General features: G+C 44.8%; 1 protein-coding gene across 2 annotated transcripts in view; it reads right to left on the reverse strand.

The window, feature by feature from the left end:
- LOC148035290 (aquaporin SIP1-2-like) overlaps positions 1 to 18,159 on the reverse strand; it is a 33,452-nt gene extending 15,293 nt beyond the window's left edge. Inside the window, exons 1-2 of one of the 2 annotated variants that reach the window (XM_087680293.1) lie at positions 17,811 to 18,158; positions 17,369 to 17,723 (exon numbers count right to left, since the gene is read on the reverse strand). In XM_087680293.1, coding sequence (XP_087536419.1) covers positions 17,369 to 17,659 — 291 coding nt within the window. In that variant the 5' untranslated portion in view covers positions 17,660 to 17,723; positions 17,811 to 18,158. Of the gene's footprint in view, positions 1 to 17,368; positions 17,724 to 17,810 lie in introns of both variants that reach the window. The other variant, XM_087680294.1, reaches the window with a different exon arrangement.
- Positions 18,160 to 18,639: the final 480 nt, after the last annotated feature.

Raw genomic sequence — 18,639 nt, forward strand, 5'->3', positions numbered from 1 at the left:
GGACAGCATGTCCAATCCATACTGCCTTTGCAAGAGCCATATCCCACTTGGTGATCTAATCACCTCAATGCCCAAGAAATAACACAGCTCTCCCAAATCCTTCATCTCAAACTTCTGCTTCAATAGCATTTTCACATGAAGGATATCTTCATCACTACCACCTGTGATAATCAAATCATCAACATAAATAACAAGCAGCATAATACATTTCTCTGTTTTTCTCACATAAAGTGAGAAATTTGCCTTGGAAATCTGAAAGCCAATAGTGAGAAGATACTGTCCTATCTTATCAGACCATGCTCTAGGTGCTTGTTTCAAGCCATACAAGACTTTCTTCAACCTGCAAAAAAACTCAGGATGAACAGTATGCACATAACCTGGTGGCTGCTCCATATAAACCTCTTCTTGCAAATCACCATGCAAGGAGGCACTCTTTACATCCATCTGATGTAAAAACCATCCTTTGATGCAGCCATAGCAATGACTGCTCTTACGGTTGCCATCCTTGCAACTGGACTGAATGTTTCTTCATAATCAATGCCATATGTTTGTGCATACCCCTTGACTACTAATCTTGCCTTGTATCTGTTCACAGAACCATCTGCATTGTGCTTCACCTTATAAACCCACTTACAAACAATTGCATTCTTATCTTTGGGCAAAAATACCAATTCCCATGTAGCATTTGCTTCCAAGGCATCCATTTCTTCATCCATGGCTTTCTCCCATTTTTCTTTTCCCATGGCTTGCTCAAAAGAAGTGGGTTCTGGTTCTTGTATCACTTTGACCATATAGGCATAGTGAATGGCTGTAAATCCATCATATTTCAACCTATCCACAGGATACCTAGCTCTGGTAGACCTGGCAAAGTAGGTTCACTCCCAGGTGCTCTCAAAACATCCCTGGTCTTCCTTACTCCAGGTATAACGATAGAAGGAATACCCAACTCATCATCAATGCTCTGTTCTGAGCCACTGGATTCACCATCCACATAAGAGTGACCTGCATTCACATCAAACATGGGCTGATCTACCTTCTCTTTTCCTTTTCGTGAAACCTGCATACCACTATCTGCATTGTTTTGAGGAGATTCTCCTGATCTCAATCTGCCTATCCATGGTAAAGAATGTGAACCACTACTAGAGGGCACTCCAGGTCCACTAATATTTTGTGACTGCTGCTGTGAATTCTGTACAACATTACCATTTTGTGTATCTACATCATCAATCACATTTACTGGTTTATACCAGCTACTCATCTCATCAAAAACATCTCTGCTCACTGTAAACTTACGAGTAGAAGGGTTATAGCATCTATACCCTTTCTGCTGCAGAGAGTAACCAATAAAGATGCACTTCTCAGCTTTTGGATCCAGCTTGGATCTCAACTCATCTGGCACATGAACATAGGCAATGCAACCAAAAATCTTCAAATGAGAAATATCTGATTTCCTACCAGTATACCTCTCCTCTGGAGTCATCCCATGTATTGCTGCAGTGGGAGTCCTGTCCATTATGTAAACTGCTGTAGCAACTACTTCAGCCCAGTAAAAATCCGGCAAGTCTTTTTCGTTGAGCATGGCACGAGATACCTCTCCAATATGCATGTTTTTCCTTTCTGCAATTCCATTTTGTTGTGGAGTATGACTACATGAATATTGCTGCTTTATGCCATGCTCCTGCAGGAACCTTGCAAACTCATTTGAGAGGTACTCTCCCCCTCCATCTGACCTTAGGCATTTTATTTGCAGGCCTGTTTCTTTTTCAACCATAGCTTTAAGAGTTTTGAAATGCCCAAAAACTTTACTTTTCTTTTTCATAAAATACACCCAAACTTTTCTGCTATAGTCATCAATAAAAGTGACAAAATAATGACAGCCTCCAAGAGATGCAGATTTAGTAGTCCACACATCAAAGTGGATTAATTCCAATGGCTTCTTACTCTCTTGAACATGTCTAGGAAATGGTATCCTTGCCTGTTTTTCAAATTGACAGGCTTCACATACATTATGCATTTCTACAACCTTGAATTTAGGCAATCCTTCAACAATATTTTGAGCTTGCATTGATTTAAGTCGCTATACATTAACATGACCAATGCGTTTATGCCAGATATCAATATCTGCAACTACACCGGTCCCATGTGCAAACATTGCTGCACTCAATTCACGCATGTCTGCATCCAACGTAAACATTCTGCCCTTCTTCTTTCCTTTTGCTATCAAGCGACATTTATTTTTCATATCCTCAACAAAGCATCCATGGGAATTAAATCTGACCTGCAAGCCCTGCTCAACCATTTGACCAACAGAAACCAGGTTCTTGGTAATATTCGGGACATGAAATACATCCGACAAGTATTTCTTTTTCCCATCCTACATAGACAAAGAAATATTTCCAATCTGCACAATAGGATATGCAGTATCATCACCATTCTCCACAAATCCTAGTTTTTCCATTTTCCTTGCATCCTGCATCCATTCTGCATGACCTGTCATGTGGTTTGATGCACCTGAGTCAACATACCACACATCGTTGCTTTCTTCTGCACTTGTCACAGAATTGGTCATGTGCTGCACCATAAACAAATGCTCATTTCTGTCATCACCCTGTCTACTAGAAGATGCATAATTCCCTTGTAATTTTCCATTCATGATGTCATTCTGCTTTTTATAGCAGTCTTTAGTCATATGACCCATTTTACCACAGTAGTAGCATTCAACATTGTTGTTTGCATTTTGACCTCTTTGCCATCCACCACGACCTCTTTGGCTCCCCCTGCCTCTAGAGTTACCACTCCTCCTCCAAAGGACTGGTTTTCTTGAGTTTGCTGCATATTCTGATTTCTACCACGGCCTCCAGATCAGCCTCCTCTACCTCTGCCTCTACCTCTTTCAGCATTTAGGTAGAAGACAGCTTCTTTTGAAGTTCCTCCTAAAGAAGATGCACCTCCATTTCTCTGCTCCTCAGAAATTAGAAGAGCAATCAACTCCTCAAAATCAAGAAATCTTTCACGGACGGAAATGGATGTTCCGAACTGTGCATAATCCTTTCCTAGACCATTCAAGGTCACGAAAACTAAATCATCATCTTCCACTGGCGACCCAATGAAAGCAAGTGCATCTGCAATCTTCTTCATTTTCATGTGGTAGTCATTGATGCTCATACTTTCTCTTTGCACATTGTGCAACTCTTGCTTGAGCTGCATTTTCCTGGCTTGCGTATTTGTGCTATACATTTTTGACAAAGTATCCCATGCCTCCTTTGGCGTACTTGCATCTTGAATATGCACAATCTTAGAGTCTGAAATGTTGATAGACAGCCAGTACATAACTTTCCTGGCTCTCTCATGCCATGCTTTAAATGCATGCATTTGCTGTTGATTGGGAACATCAGGAAGAACTGGTTCTTCTTCATTTCCTGCAACGAATTCCCAATATCCTTTTCCCATAAGGAAATTCGTCATTCTAAACTTCCATGCTTGGAAGTTGTTCTTGTCAAGCTTTTCAGTGACAATCTGTGAAAGAGAATCAGACGCCATTACAGAACACTGCAAAAAATTATGTCACTGCAAAAAACACAACTTCAGCCTCTCAAGGGCAAATCTGCAAAACTGACGAAAGTGGTATTTGACCACACAGTCACTTTCTAATGACGATTTTGCATCAACAGGCAACAAGAATGATTCTGTAACTCCCAATGTCTCTACGCACAAACATACGATGCAATTTCTATGGTAACTTTTCACCGATCTGTAGAACAGTGGTCGCACAGCAAAAAATAGGGTCTTTTCCTGAGTGCGTGCAGAAAACTTCCGCCTCCAAAACAGGCCCTGAAATAGCCTTAAATCAAAAAAACAGAGCAACCAAGGGCTAAAGCCCTTTCCCACAGCATATACTGCCCTCTTGCTACACCGCGAAGGGCGTCTCAATCTGAGATAATGCACTCTTGTACTTTCCGGCTGTGCTACCTGCAGAGACTTGCTCCCAAAACAGAAAAATGAAAGCAACACTGGTCCTCTTACTAGAACACCGCAAACTTGGTTTGCTTTCTTGAGCTCCTTACCACGAACAAGGCTCTGATACCATGTCAAGATTGTGGGAGAGAAGGAAGGAGTCTCACTTGTAGCTTTCTTGCTTGCACAATGGGGAAATACACACAAAGGTGGAGGCTGAAAACAGTTTTCCTCTTCTTAGTTGTGTAAGCCAAAAAGAACTCTCATGCAAAGAAATAGAAGAACCCTATATATGGATCTCAAACCAAACTCAACTAACTAAGGTGGCATACTAACTGAACCACGAACTAGAGTAGATAAGGATAGCTGTCATCTAGCTGTTATTCATGGGCGGTGTACCAACCACAACTGCAACTAACAAGTCGGTGACATAAATGCACAACGGTCACCCTGGCGTATCATGAGTGGAGCTCGATATCTCAACAGTGATATCCATCGGAGACGGATCCCAAGTCTGTGACCACCAGTCAAAGTGTAGGATGAAGAGAATGCTATAAACGCAAGTGTTAAAAGGCCCCAGAGCACCAAACGCAAACAGGAGAGGTGTGGAAGATGAAAGGCGGCCCCCAGATGAGTGTAAACGCAAGCTGAAGATGTCGCCAAGATGAGGAGGACCACCAGCACATGTCGCCTGGAGCAAGAGACACCAAATGCAAGCAATTGGAGATGATGAAGATATTGGCAATGGCTGATGGATGCCAAACGCAACTTGAAAAGTCTCTCTCAATAACGGCAGTTGTAGCAGGAGACGCCAAGCGTTGGAGCAGCAACAGATGGAGTGGCAAAAATCAATGGGGCTGGACAGCCACGTGCGTGTGGACTAATGGCTGAAATCTGCACTCAAGGATGAGAAACTTGTACAAAAGGGATTTAGACTGAATGGGGGCAGCCTATCTATTTATAGAGAGGATGGACCCTCCCAAATTAGGGTTTCACTGAACTCTCTCGAACCACATCCCATTTTAGGGTTTTCATTAAATTAAGCTTGTTTTGTGTAATGAAGCAAATTAATCACATTAGTTTACTTACCTTTACCAAAATAAACCATGTAAATACCTTAGCCATGATGATACGAGGGTTTACTATAAAAAGGCAAGAAGTGCTAATGTAAGGAGCTTTTTGATACTTACACTATTTTTCTTGAGATTTCTTGTTCATTACCATCTTGGGGTGAGTACTAAGCTTTGTTTCTTGTATCTTGATTTCAGCTTCCATGGCTACGTTGTGCTGTGGTATAATGTAAGATGTCTATGGCATAGCCATGATTGAAACATTACATGTTATTTCCTATTATTTTCTTAGTTCAGTTCATTAGTTTTCTGTTAATTTTCATGGGTGAATGACATTTGCTAAAAGAAGAGCTATGGGAGACTAGAGGGGACTAAAGTTACCTCTACTTTTTCCTCATCTTCTTCTTCCTCATCTCTCTCAAGCTTTTCTGTGAGCTTCAATGGTGGATTTCCTTGCATATCTTCTTTCTTACATCAATGACGTGAATGCTTGTCAAAGCCTCACTCTACTTGACACATGGAGTATGTTCATAACCATTCTTGGAGGGCTTAATGCAAAATGTGATCAGCAAGATCAGATCAAAATGCACTGGTTGTGAAGCTCTATGAGATAAACATAGAAGCCCTTGGAGAAAGAAGGCCATCAGATCTCTGCAAGAGCCTGACGACAATCCTACAAAGGGGCCAGGTGTTACCATGGCTTCACTTCTTTCTACCTGCTGTTCAGACCTTTCAAAACCTGCAACTACATCATCAAAGCTGTCTTCCAGAGTGATTTCTTGCTACTGCATTTTAACTTTCAGATAGCGCAGATTCATCTACAGCAGTCAAAGAGATAGAGAAGAAGTTGCTGAAGATGGAGTGGTGAAGTAGGAGAGGTCAGGGTTTTTGAAGAAGTTGCTGTGCAGATTCATCTACAGCAGTCAAAGAGACAGAGAAGTTGCAGAATATGGAGTGGTGAAGTAGGAGAGGTCAAGGCTGTTGAAGAAGTTGCTGAAGAAGGAGAGGCAACATAGGATGGATCACGAGGCAGCAGTCCCATCTTATCATTGGATTGTTAAAAGGATCTTCATACTTTAGAGGCCTTGAGTCTGATCTCCTATCAGATCCCAATTGGCCCCTTTTGACCAGATCTGCAATAGAACCACCTGCTCTTCTTGGAGGCTTTGCCAAGAATGCTAGCACAGCTACAGCAACAGATGTGCTTAATATTAATGTTCCCAAATTTGTGGGCAGCCAATGGATAACCATAGGTTTAGAAGATGGCTGATCTGCATTTTTCAGAGGCCAAGGGTTACAAATTTCAGGTCCTTCCTCTGAGCCTGGCTCACTCCTAAGATCTATTGCAGCAGGTCTGATAAGGTCCACACTTCCTCCTGCTGAAACGGGTCTGACCTTGGCCACAGCTACCGGATTTAGTTGGGGTAGTTGCAACCTCAGCTACAGCATTCTTCCTTGGGGTTCTGCTCGGAGACATCTTGTCAATTTGACAAGACATATTCCAATATGCAGAAAGGACTCTGCAAAACAGAGCCGTGTGCAATGTCCATAGGCTTTGGGCAAGCTTCTTCCTTCTTGGTGCCTGAACAGACTTTGTCGGGTCACGCAACATCAGCTTCATCAATCTGAAGAGGGGGACAAGCATAATGACCAAGCAACTTCCCAAATCCCAAATCTGTTTGTGACCGTGTGATAACCCTGGAACCGAAAAGGTTTGAGAAGGGCAGTTTTCATGCTTCTTTGCAGCTGTCTAGGGATGGCTGGGACTGGGAACGATCACTCACAAATGCAGGATTGTAGCTATCAGCCTCCACTTCCATTTGCATGTCAAGTGATGCAAACTCCAAAGGTTCCTGTAAACTGAAAACAGTAGTTCGAGGGAACTCCTCTTCTTCTTCTTCTCCACAAGTCACTTGCTTAATTCATCAAGCCCACTGTGGAAAGTTATATCCAATTCTTTGTCACCATCTTTGGAATCCTTGGTTTCAGAAGCACTAGATCCAAGGAGGAGTGCACAATACTTATCTCTCAATCTCTTGTTGATCAGTTCACTTTCTTCACCATCATTTCTGCTGGAAATTTCTTCAGCCCCTTTGCAAAACCTAAGCATTCACCTGCTTATTGATTTGGTTGCCCTGACCACTACTCTGAAGGGTACAACACATCTGGAGGATCATCACACGAAGCACCAGCATTGTGCAGTAAATGCTCCAATAGACGAAAGAATCCAAGATGACGGATCAACAGAATCGTCATTCAAGTTCACGTATAAGCAGAATCATCTGATCATTTGATCCACAGACAGGAGAAGCTCGCCTATGGAGCCAGTGACTGCAGATGCACCCAAAGGGCTATGTGATGAGGTCGAAGCCATCATCAACCTAGCTACATCATCATAGCAGCATCTACAGGAGTTGTAACACCGCCTGCTGCAAAAATTGCCATCGGCTTGACACACCTGCAGTGGCAAAAACAAGCCTGGTTCGGAGAAGAGGGCTTGCTGTCCTTGTTGACGATGTTGTAGGACACGAGTTTCATGTCCCTGTGCACTTCCTTATCCTCGAAATTTCTTCCAATCAACTGTTTCACATCGAAGATGGTTCTTTGGAGATTCACGGAAGCCTGGTTTTTAGCAATATCACTGATGAGCCTTTTAGCAACTTGAAGAAGAGATTACTCTCTACACCGAAGCAACATACAGCATCAGATAGTCAAACACAAGGAGAACATTCCTCAGATTTTTCCACCAGACATACACGAGCTGAGTATGGAACCCAGAGTGCAAAAGATTGTGTGTGAAGATTAAGGCCTTGCAACCATCACTTGACCTTATTGCAATAACTCCAGTGTGACGAATCTGATCCAGGGGTAAACATATGAAGCATTTCAACTAGATGAATAGATGTTCACTCAAACGGTGATCCCTCATTCCAAATGTCAGAATCTTGCTCACCTATCTCGATTGACTGCTGAGCATCTGTTCTGTGGAAATCATTCAAATTCTCGAGAACAGTCTCCTTATGGAAAGGATCCTCTGCATACTTCAATGGAAACCTATCTGCACTTTGTGATGCTAGCAAGACAGCCTGGTGAACTTTTGCACTGCCATTACCCTTGCCAGAGAATGATGGCCTTGTGGAATTGATAGAATTCCATATCTCTGGTATTAGAGAAATGTTCTTTTCAGAGGAGGTATAGGTCCTGAAAGTGATGATACTAGAGAGAGCTATGTATTCAACCTCAATGTCTTCCCTTACTAGTAATAGCTAGTTAAACTGGGGACACAAAACTTCCTTGAAGCTCTACTACAGGAACTGATTTTCTTTCCAAGTTGATGAAGGTTCTACATGTCCAGGATTTGAGAATATTTCTCTCTGATGCATCACACAATGAAGGAAGCAGTTGTGTCTCGATTTCTAGATGAAGATTTACCTAAACTCCACATTCATTTGTCCATTGCAACTAGTATTCTTTGAAGCAAATTGTTGACTTTGAGCAATTGCAGTTTCCAGGTGCAGCTTCAACTCCCTTGAAGTCTGTAGTAGCTACTCCTCCAACTGGGAATTGTCCTCCTCAGTCTTGACTTTTTGTTTTACATCACCAAGATGTTCAGCAAAGCCAAATTCATTCCTTCACACATCATCCAAGGAGAAAGAACTTTCATCTAACAGAATGGCAATAGCTGGAGAAGAGAGAAAATATATAGGGCGGCAACAAGCTGGGGCCTACAAACGCAGTAGTATGTGTTAGAGATCAGATCAGGGCAGCAGGGCAGGCCTGGTCCAGTCGGACTGCCACGTGGCAGTCCGACCTGCAGCAGCCAGTCGGCTGCATTTAATGCAGTAAATGCAGCCGCCTGGCTATTTCTGGCGCCCTCTTTTGCCCCGTTTTTTGGCTACTTATACCTGGCACTTTCAGCAGTCTGGTACACTTCTCTGCTCGCAGATTACAGACCGGTGACGCGCGGATTCCGTCTCTGTTCGCAGATTTCAGACAGCAGACAGTGCAGACTGCAGCGGACTTCGAGGTGAACAGCAGGTTGCATCATCAAGGTGGAGACACGCAGTCCAGCGCACTGCGCCCGTGTATATATCTGCATATCTTTGTATTCAGCATTCTTTATACAGCAGATCTTCATCGTCCACTGTCTCTTTCTCTCTCTTCTCTCTCTGCGTTCTCTCTCTCTCAGTCCTACGCTTCCGCACCGCTGCACTCTGACATGGTATCAGAGCAGTGTTTGAGGGCTGACTGAGCGCAGAATCAACCTGAAGAGGAGTTTCCATCGCGACACAAATTTGCGTTTTTTGCGTTTAAGGGCAGACAGGAGGGCTGCGCCTTGGAACAAGGCTGAAACGAGTGTGGGCGCACAGGAAAGGAGTACAGGTGGTGGATTTGCTGCTGTTTACTGCTATTTGACGTGGAGGAAGTTTGAGTTTTCAGCCTACAAGTGCAGGTTTTGCTTTTTCATCGCCTCCGGCGGGTGAAGAAGGATCAGGACGCGGAAGAGCCTTAGCAGGCTGAGTTTTCCCAGTCAGAGGGGACTGCTTTTGCGTTTGTGAAGGCATTGCAGGTGAAGATGTCTACAGAGATTGACTTGGAGTTCCAGGCGATTATGGACCGGAAGGTGCCTGTCTTACCGGCTCTTCCTACAGATCAGAAGCTCGACGGCGACAACTACCGCATTTGGCGCGTCATGATGTTGGCCATCCTTGAGTCCTATGATTTGGCAGAGCTGGTACAGGAGGAGATTGACCGGCCCTCGGTAAGAGATGAGTCCAAACTCTCTTTCGATGCTCGTGCGGAGTTGGCCAAGGCCCAGTCTCATTGGGACAAACTGAATGCCAGGATTCGATCCTTTCTCTTTCTATCATGCACTACAGCCGTGATCGCTCACATCGAGCACTTGACGGTGGCTCGGGAGATATGGCTGGAGCTTGATCAAATGTACAATCGGATGACCCTAATGAAGCGGGTTTCTTTGGAGGTACAGATGCGGACCTTGTCCGTAAATAAGTCTTCTTCGCTACGGGAGCACATTAACAAGCTAAGGCAACTACAAATGCAGGTTCAGAATGCGGGAAAGCCGATTTCCTCCGAAGACATGGCGATCACACTATTGTCCCAATTGCCGCCACGATTCGGTACATTTTACTCTGCCCTTATTGCTTCGGGGCGAGAGTCTACTCTTTGGTGGGAAGAGTTAGTTCCTATGGTCTTGGACCAAGAGGAATAGTTAAAGGGACAAAATGCTTCCAAGTCGGAAGCGTTGACAAGTCAAGCCTCTCAGAAGAAGGGGAAGGACCAAAAGAAGAAGAAGGGGAATAACAAGTCCAAGAAGGACAAGGACAAAGACTCCACATGCCATATTTGTGGAAAGACTGGCCATTGGAAGAAGGATTGCCCTAACAAAGACACGAAGGACACCAAGAAGAAGGACACCAAGGATTCTGGAGCGGTGGCTGCACTCTCATCAGCTGCATTTCTTCATCTAGCTGTCATTGAGGACGCTTCACCTAATGCTTCTGATGCTGCGATGACGGCTCCCCAGGCTCGAGAGTGGATCGTTGATAGTGGTGCCTCACGGCACATGACTCCTTCATCAGATGGTGTTGCCCAGCTGCGACCCTCGCGTGGGCAGATTCTCATTGGAGACAGCTCTTCACTTTCTGTTGCAGGTCGGGGTAAGATGCAGCTTATTCCGGATGGACGAGGTGGTACCCATACCTCAGAGGTTTTGCATGTACCAGGATTAGGGTACCATCTCCTTTCAGTTCATAAGATTTGCTCCCTTGGTCTTTTGGTGGAGTTTGACGGTACTGCGGTGCGAGTCCTTGATCGTGAATCGAGGAAGGTTCTCTCATCCGGATATGAGGAGAACGGCATTTACAAACTAAAGTCTTCCACCGCCCTCTCTACTCTTCTTCTAACCTCTCAGTCACAGTCGGAGTTATAGCATGCTCGGTTTGGTCAGCTGAACTATGACTATCTTCGGAGGGCGTCACGTGGACAGCTTGTTCGAGGGTTGCCGGATATAGTGGTGAGCCAGCAGCCATGTGTCTCCTGCATACGGGGGAAGCAGCATAGGGATGCCATTCCCCACACAGCTTCGCGGCGGTCTACTTCACCGATGGAGTTAGTATCTACGGATCTATGTGGCCCTATGAGGAATGAGTCCCTGCGTGGGAGCTCGTACTTCCTGCTGATCGTGGATGACTACAGCAGGATGACATGGGCCTACTTTTTGGCACTAAAGTCAGAAGCTTTCTCGCACTTCAAGGATTGGCTTCTCTTTGAGGAGAACCGATCAGGCCGGAAGTTGAAGACCTTGCGATCCGACAAGGGAGGTGAATTTGTGTCTAATGAGTTTGCTCGGTTTTATGCAGATAAAGGAATTCACCAGGAGTTTGCCAATACCAACACTCCTCAAGAAAATGGTATTCTTGAACGGAAGAACCGCAGTGTGATCGAGATGGCGCGCACCATGATGGAGCACCGACAGACCCCTCAGGTTCTGTGGGCCGAGGCTGTGGCTACTGCAGTCCACATCCTTAATCGATCCCCTACTTCGGCCGTGGAAGGGATGACCCCATTTGAGGCTTATTTTGGGACGAAGCCAGATGTTTCTTACTTTCGGGTCTTTGGGTGTGATGCCTATGTTCACATCCCCAAGGCTCACCGTGATAAATTTGAAGCAGCATCCCGAAAACAGGTATTTGTTGGCTATAGCTCCCAGTCCCAAGGCTACCGACTATATGATCCCGTCAAGCGGGATGTGTACACTAGCCGTGATGTGCGGTTTGTGGAGGTTCCGGCTACTTCAACGGGTGAGGAGCATCCCGTTCTTGGAGATCCAGGGGAGAGTTGGGCTCCTTCGACAGTTCCACTGGAGCCCGTGCCTTTTGATTATGATTCTGTTTCTGACACAGAGTCTACTGTTCCACCGGACACCTCTGAGGAGTTACCGCTGATGGATATTCCAGAGTCTTCTGCTGATGGAGAAAGACGAGGGGAGGTTCGGCCTCCTCCTCGCTGGGCCCGTGACACACTCCGTGATTCAGGGATCGAGGGGGTTCCTGAGGAGTGGGGACCGCAGGATGGTCCGCGGCAGTCAGGAGGCACCAGGCACATTCTACGGAGCTTGTTTGCTCCAACTATTATTTGATGACCCGTGTTATGCAGGATCGAGAGCCCACCTCCGTGAAGGAGGCTTTACAGTCCGCACCATGGAAGAAAGCTATGGAAGCTGAGTTGGAGGCTATTGAGAGGAATGGCACTTGGTTACTCGTACCCCGCCCCCCGAAGAAGAAGGTGATTGGAGTCAAGTGGATCTTCAAGACCAAATACCTAAGCGATGGTACTTTGGATAAGCACAAGGCTCGCCTTGTTGCTAAAGGTTTTGCACAGTGCCCAGGGATTGACTGTCATGACACTTTTGCCCCCACAGCTCGTATGGCGACCATTAGAGCTGTTCTTGCTTTGGCTGGCCATAGGAGATGGCCTGTTTATCAGTTGGATGTGAAGTCGGCCTTCCTCAATGGTGATTTGAAGAAGGAGATCTATGTTGAGCAGCCTCCTGGCTTTGGATCTTCCGATGGGAAAGTCTACAGGCTGAAGAAGGCCTTGTATGGCCTCAAGCAGGCTCCGTGTGCGTGGAACGAGAAGATTGATTCGTTCCTCCAATCTCAGTTGGGATATCGGCGGTCCAAGGCCGATCCGCAGCTGTATGTTCACACTTCCGAGGATGGTTGTGTGTTGTTTGTCTTATATGTTGATGATTTGATTGTCACAGGTGATGCTGCACAGCAGGTCCAAGAGACGAAGTCAGCTTTACATCGGACGTTCGAGATGACGGACTTGGGTCTACTCCACTTCTTTTTAGGCCATGAGATTTATCAGTCTCAGAGGGGGATCTTTATCTCTCAACAGAGATATGTACAGGAGCTCTTGGTGTCTTTTGAGATGGAGGATTGTCGGGCCCTATCTACTCCTATGGATCCGAATTGGAAGGCCACTTCCCATTCAGCTTCTCCTTTGGCGGATGCGTCCCGCTATCGACAATTGATTGGATCTTTGATTTGGCTTCTCAACACCAGGGTTGATCTATGTTTTGCTGTTGGGCTCTTGGCAGGGTTCATGAGTGAACCTAAGACGGTGCATTGGCAGGTTGCTCAGAGGATACTTCGGTATCTGAGGGGGACGTCTGATTTAGGGATTCATTACCCCGCAGGGACAGATGGGTCAGATCTTATACTTGCAGGTTGGAGCGACTCGGATTGGGCCGGTGACGTGGACCACAGGCGGTCTACTACAGGTTACTGTTTTACTTTGGGTACAGGTGTTATTTCATGGAGTAGCAAGAAGCAGCCCACGGTAGCCCTTTCGTCTACTGAGGCGGAGTATCGGGCCGCGTCTTCCACCACATGCGAGGTTGTGTGGCTTCGGAGATTATTGGAGGAGCTTGGGTGCCCCCAGACTCGTCCTACATTGCTGCGATGTGACAATGAGAGTTGCATTGCCTTGGCAAGGAATCCTGTTTTTCATGCCCGAACGAAGCACATTGAGATCCAGTACCACTTCATCCGCGAAAAGCTTCTGGATGAGACCATCACTGTGGAGTATTGCAAGACGGAGGACAATCTTGCGGATTTGTTTACGAAGGCGCTTCCTCAGGCTCTACTTCGGAGACATTCCAGATCCCTCAGGCTTCTGCCCTGCCCAGGCTCTGAGAGGGGGTGTTAGAGATCAGATCAGGGCAGCAGGGCAGGCTTGGTCCAGTCGGACTGCACAGTCGAACTACCACGTGGCAGTCCGACCTGCAGCAGCCAGTCGGCCGTCTGGCTATTTCTGGCGCCCTCTTTTGCCCCGTTTTTTGGCTATTTATACCTGGCACTTTCAGCAGTCTGGTACACTTCTCTACTCGCAGATTACAGACCGGTGACGCGCAGATTCCGTCTCTGTTCGCAGATTTCAGACAGCAAACAGTGCAGACTGCAGCGGACTTCGAGGTGAACAGCAGGTTGCATCGTCGAGGTGGAGACACGCAGTCCAACGCACTGCGCCCATGTATATATCTGCATATCTTTGTATTCAGCATTCTTTATACAGTAGATCTTCATCGTCCACTGTTTCTTTCTCTCTCTTCTCTCTCTGCGTTCTCTCTCTCTCAGTCCTACGCTTCCGCACCGCTGCACTCTGACAGTATGCTGACGTAGCAGGTTGTACCACAGCTAGATGACAGACAGCAGTAGTCGCCTAGCTATGGCAGAGGACTCGAAATAGGCACCAGATGAGTAAAGACTACAATGGATAGCTTAGACTACGATGTCCTCTGCGAACGTGGTGTGGGTAGCAAGCTGAAAACACCTGAAACCTCCAAAAACAAGATAAAGGCTGAATGGAGGGCAACATATCTATTTATAGAAAGTTTGGGCCCTCCCAAGTGGGTTTGAGCTTATGGGATACAGACACTCTCTAGGAACGCATTTCTTTTTAAATAAACAAGGTTTCTTCCATAATTAAGCATGTTCTGGGACTGTTTAAGTGAAGCTATTGCATTTTTAGCTCAACATCATTATCTACAATCCACTCTTCAGTCAAAGGGACAATCAATGCTGCATTAGTAGTATATGATATAGAAGGCTCAATCACTTGTAGATGAAGAAAGGCTACTAATGAAGAAGTAGCCACTAATCTTGAGTCCTTAGTAGTTTTCTCTTGCTTGGTGTCCTTAAGGCAATATTTCTTCCAAAGCTCTATCTTACCATATATGTGACAAGTAGACTCCTTGTCCTTGTTTTTATCATCGTTCCTCTTCTTCTTGTCCTTCCCTTTCTTTTGGGAATTTTGACCTATAAGAGCCTCCAACTTCGGAAGATTAAGACTCTTCAATTGCTCTTCTTGATCCAAGACCATAGAAACTCGCTCTTCCCACTTAAGGGTCTCCATACACTCTAAGGCAATGAAGGTGGAATACAAGGAGCTAAATTAGGGTGGCAAGTGTAACAACAAAGTTACTACCATGTCTTCAAAAATAATAACCTTACCGACCGCTTGAACCTACATCTACAATTACTAGAACTTGTTAACATACTCTCACCAGGAGGTGGATTTTTTTGGGTTCAAATTTCGTATTTGTACCTCCAAAGACACCCGCTTTAATACCATCATCCAATAATAGAGCTACTCTAACTCCAACCATATCTCACAAGCACGAGTCAGATGCTCAATATGAGCAATCATGACTAGGGGATGGGTGTGTGTGGGTGTGTGTATGAGACAAGCGAATGCAAGCATTCACGTTATCCCAATGTATGTGTACCTTCGCCAATTGCATCATCTCCTCCTGAGAAAGAGTGGTAGAATCCTTGGCCGTTGGATAATCAATGGCCTCAATCACAAGCTCCGCCAGATGTAAGACTCCAAGATGGCCTACAAAATATAGTAATTTTCAACATTAAGTTTTTGATCCTGTGAAAGAGCTAGTAGCATCAGGACCTTGCCGTCCATAATAGCCTAAATCTCCATATTAGCTTCAGAAGATATTGTCACCTGAAAAGCTCCCGCAAAACGTGGGTAGTCCCCCTCCCAACTCTAAAAAGGTAGTTGGTAGAGCTTCCTTCACTTGTCAAGAACGCGCCTTAACCTCCAAAGGTGATTAAAAACTCAAATCTACTACAAAAGGCTAAAAACGCAGCCTTTCTCTTGCTTTGACAATTGTTCCTGCACAAAAACAATAAAGAAGACTCCTTCCCCACAGTCTCCACTCCTTCCAGCCTTGTGCCAATGCGCAGCCCTCTAGCTCGCACTCGAATGTTGAAAATGCAACCTCATTGTCATACTGAAGTGTCCTCTTCGAATCTAACCATGATCAATTAGCCCCTAAACACTGATCTGATACCATGTCAAAGTGCCACGATGCAAAAACGTATGACCTAACTAAAAGAAAATAGTGAACACAAAGAGAAGAGAGAGAAGAGAGAGAAAGAGATAGTAGAATGCTGAAGACTACAGAGAATGATCGCTGAATACAGAAGGTAGAATATACAACGGGCTATGAATGTATGAACAACTAGAACTCTCTCAATCAACACTAAACTCAAGTGCAAATGATTGGGCGCAAGCTAGGTATAAATGCCCAAAAGGAAAACAAAAAATAATTCGGTTGGTCTGCATTTAATGCAGCCAACTGCTGCATAAATCTGTCCGACTACTACACCTGCCACGTGGTAGGTCCGACTGCTGCCAACACCTGTCCGTGGTAGATCTGTGCCCACACCTGCCCGTGCTGCCCATATGGCCCTGCTGCTGCCTAGCGAGGACTGCACAAACTGCCCGCCCTGCTCCTCTACAGCACAATGCTGGCCAAAACTGCCCTGCCCAAGCCGTCCTGGAGGTGACTAAATCTCTAACAGATTAGAGGCTAATATTGAAGGTGCTAAGGGCATTGTGCATTGCGGATCAGTTGTGGCACATGAAATGGCCTATGTACAACCATTCTATCGCAAGAAATGTATAGGAAAACTAGGGTAACGCAAGCCAATACCTAATGGAATGCATATTGAAGGGATCAGAGCAATTGCCCTTTGTTTTCAAGGATGAATTGAAAGTTAGTTTGCTATGGCAGCAATGCAGATCTGAAGTGCATGTCTGAATTTACTTAGTTTTACAACGAATTGGGTGTGCAAAGGTGAGGGCAAAGCACCAGAATTTATGCATTAATAGGGTTGAGAATTCAACCAAAAGATGAGATCAGTTTGGAACTGATGTCTATGTGTTTTATATATTGTTTGCAGCACGCAACAGCATAGGACCAGCATTGCACTTTGAATGTCAACTTAAGAGGTCATTGGAGTCAAAACCATCAGTTGAATCTGAAGCTGACAAAGGCATTCCCTATGATTACTATGTTGCAGTGAACCAGAGAGATTTGTACAATGCTTTCACTTGATAATTCAATGACTCTTTCTAAAAAGAAAACACTATCAAGGAAGTTGCATTGAATGCAGTAAAGAGATCCTACAATACACTTAACTATTAATCACCACAAATCTCTTCAACTGCTGAGAACACCAGGTGATACAGGATGACATGTAACATGTTTGACTTTCAATTAGAACTCAAGGACCAACTGAAACGTAGGAGCAAGTATCATGCTCAGCCCCAAATGCCACATACTTGAAAATAAATAACGAGGATCATACAGCCTGAATGCCTTTGAAATGCCACAGACTTGAGATTAAATAATGAGGATCATACAGTCAGAATGCCTTTGAAATCATGAACATCTCAAAAATCCAACGTGATGTTTTGATGTAACTAGATATAGTTGAGCTCTGCTAGCATACCTGTGCAGGAACTCTGAAGATAAGAGTGTAAAGAGGGCTATCAGTAATCTTTGCCGTGACATAAGCAATTACTGTCACAGGGTTGTAGCTGGCTCCACCAGTGGCTTTGCTGAGCCAGGAGAAAACAAACAGGAGCCCAACCACTGCAGATTTTTTCAAGAACTGTCTAGCATCATTATGAAGACCCACATACTGCGCCATTAGATCCACCAGTACACGGAGAGTGGCATTGAGAGACACCCACATAAATGCCATGGTAAAATCAGCCATTAATAACCTCACCAATTCCATTTCTAATGCCCAACTGTACAATCTCGTTCCTGGTATTCTCCCAATAACTTAATGTGCGATTTTCCTGGCAAAATGAATGGCCAAGAAATGAAGATGGATCTGCGATTCTACAGAAAGGGATAATCTTCATCAAATTGCACAGAAGCGAAACCTGATGCATTAATTCATCTCCTCCCGAACATACGCAGTTTTCTTCAAGCCTTTCTTTGTTGTGCAATTTCAAGTAAAACGCAAAGTTCGATGGCGGCACTCCCAAATTCATCAATCACAGTGAGCTTCAATTTCTTCAACCGAAGCCTCTCTCTTCTTTTTCTGTGTGTATGTGTATGTGGGCGCGCGCGCGTCTTGCTCGGTGGAATCTGTGTATTAAAAATTTTGACTCATACACACCGTTTTTGAAGCGAAAGATGGCAGTTGACTCGCAGAATCTCCATTCTCTCTTACAGTCTATTCTTCCTATACACTAGGCCGCTTCCCAGAATTTGCCACGTCACATAAGAAGCAACATTGCGAAGGGAGTAAAATTTCCATGCGGTGGGATGTGGTTCATATGTATCATAGGTTGATATCGAGACCACCTCGCTCCATGCATAGGTGTATCTCCTCTCGTTCATATGTATGAGGGGGCGTGTCAATTCATGAAGATGTGTTTGAGGTTAGTATATGAGAATGCATGGGTGTAAACTGTGTGTTGAAGTTTGTCTTTTTGTGTCCACTTGTTTAAATGAGAGGCTTAGAAGTCATTGTGAATACTTATGACATACTTACATTCATTATATAAAACATCCAAAGCATTAGTAGGTGTTAGGATGACAAAGGTCACAAATGCCACTATACCAATTCGGTAATGGAACATTACATTGAGGCTTAATTATGATGAAATATTAATCTCTATAGGCTAATGATCTCACATCTAAAGATGGCCATGCCAACTTGACCACCTTCAAAATGAGTTTGAAAGATTCATCTACATGGTTGCA

This window comes from Lygodium microphyllum, chromosome 6 (assembly GCF_053477565.2).
Source record: "Lygodium microphyllum isolate KBCC chromosome 6, Lygodium_microphyllum_v1.1.10, whole genome shotgun sequence".
Classification (NCBI taxonomy): Eukaryota; Viridiplantae; Streptophyta; class Polypodiopsida; order Schizaeales; family Lygodiaceae; genus Lygodium; species Lygodium microphyllum.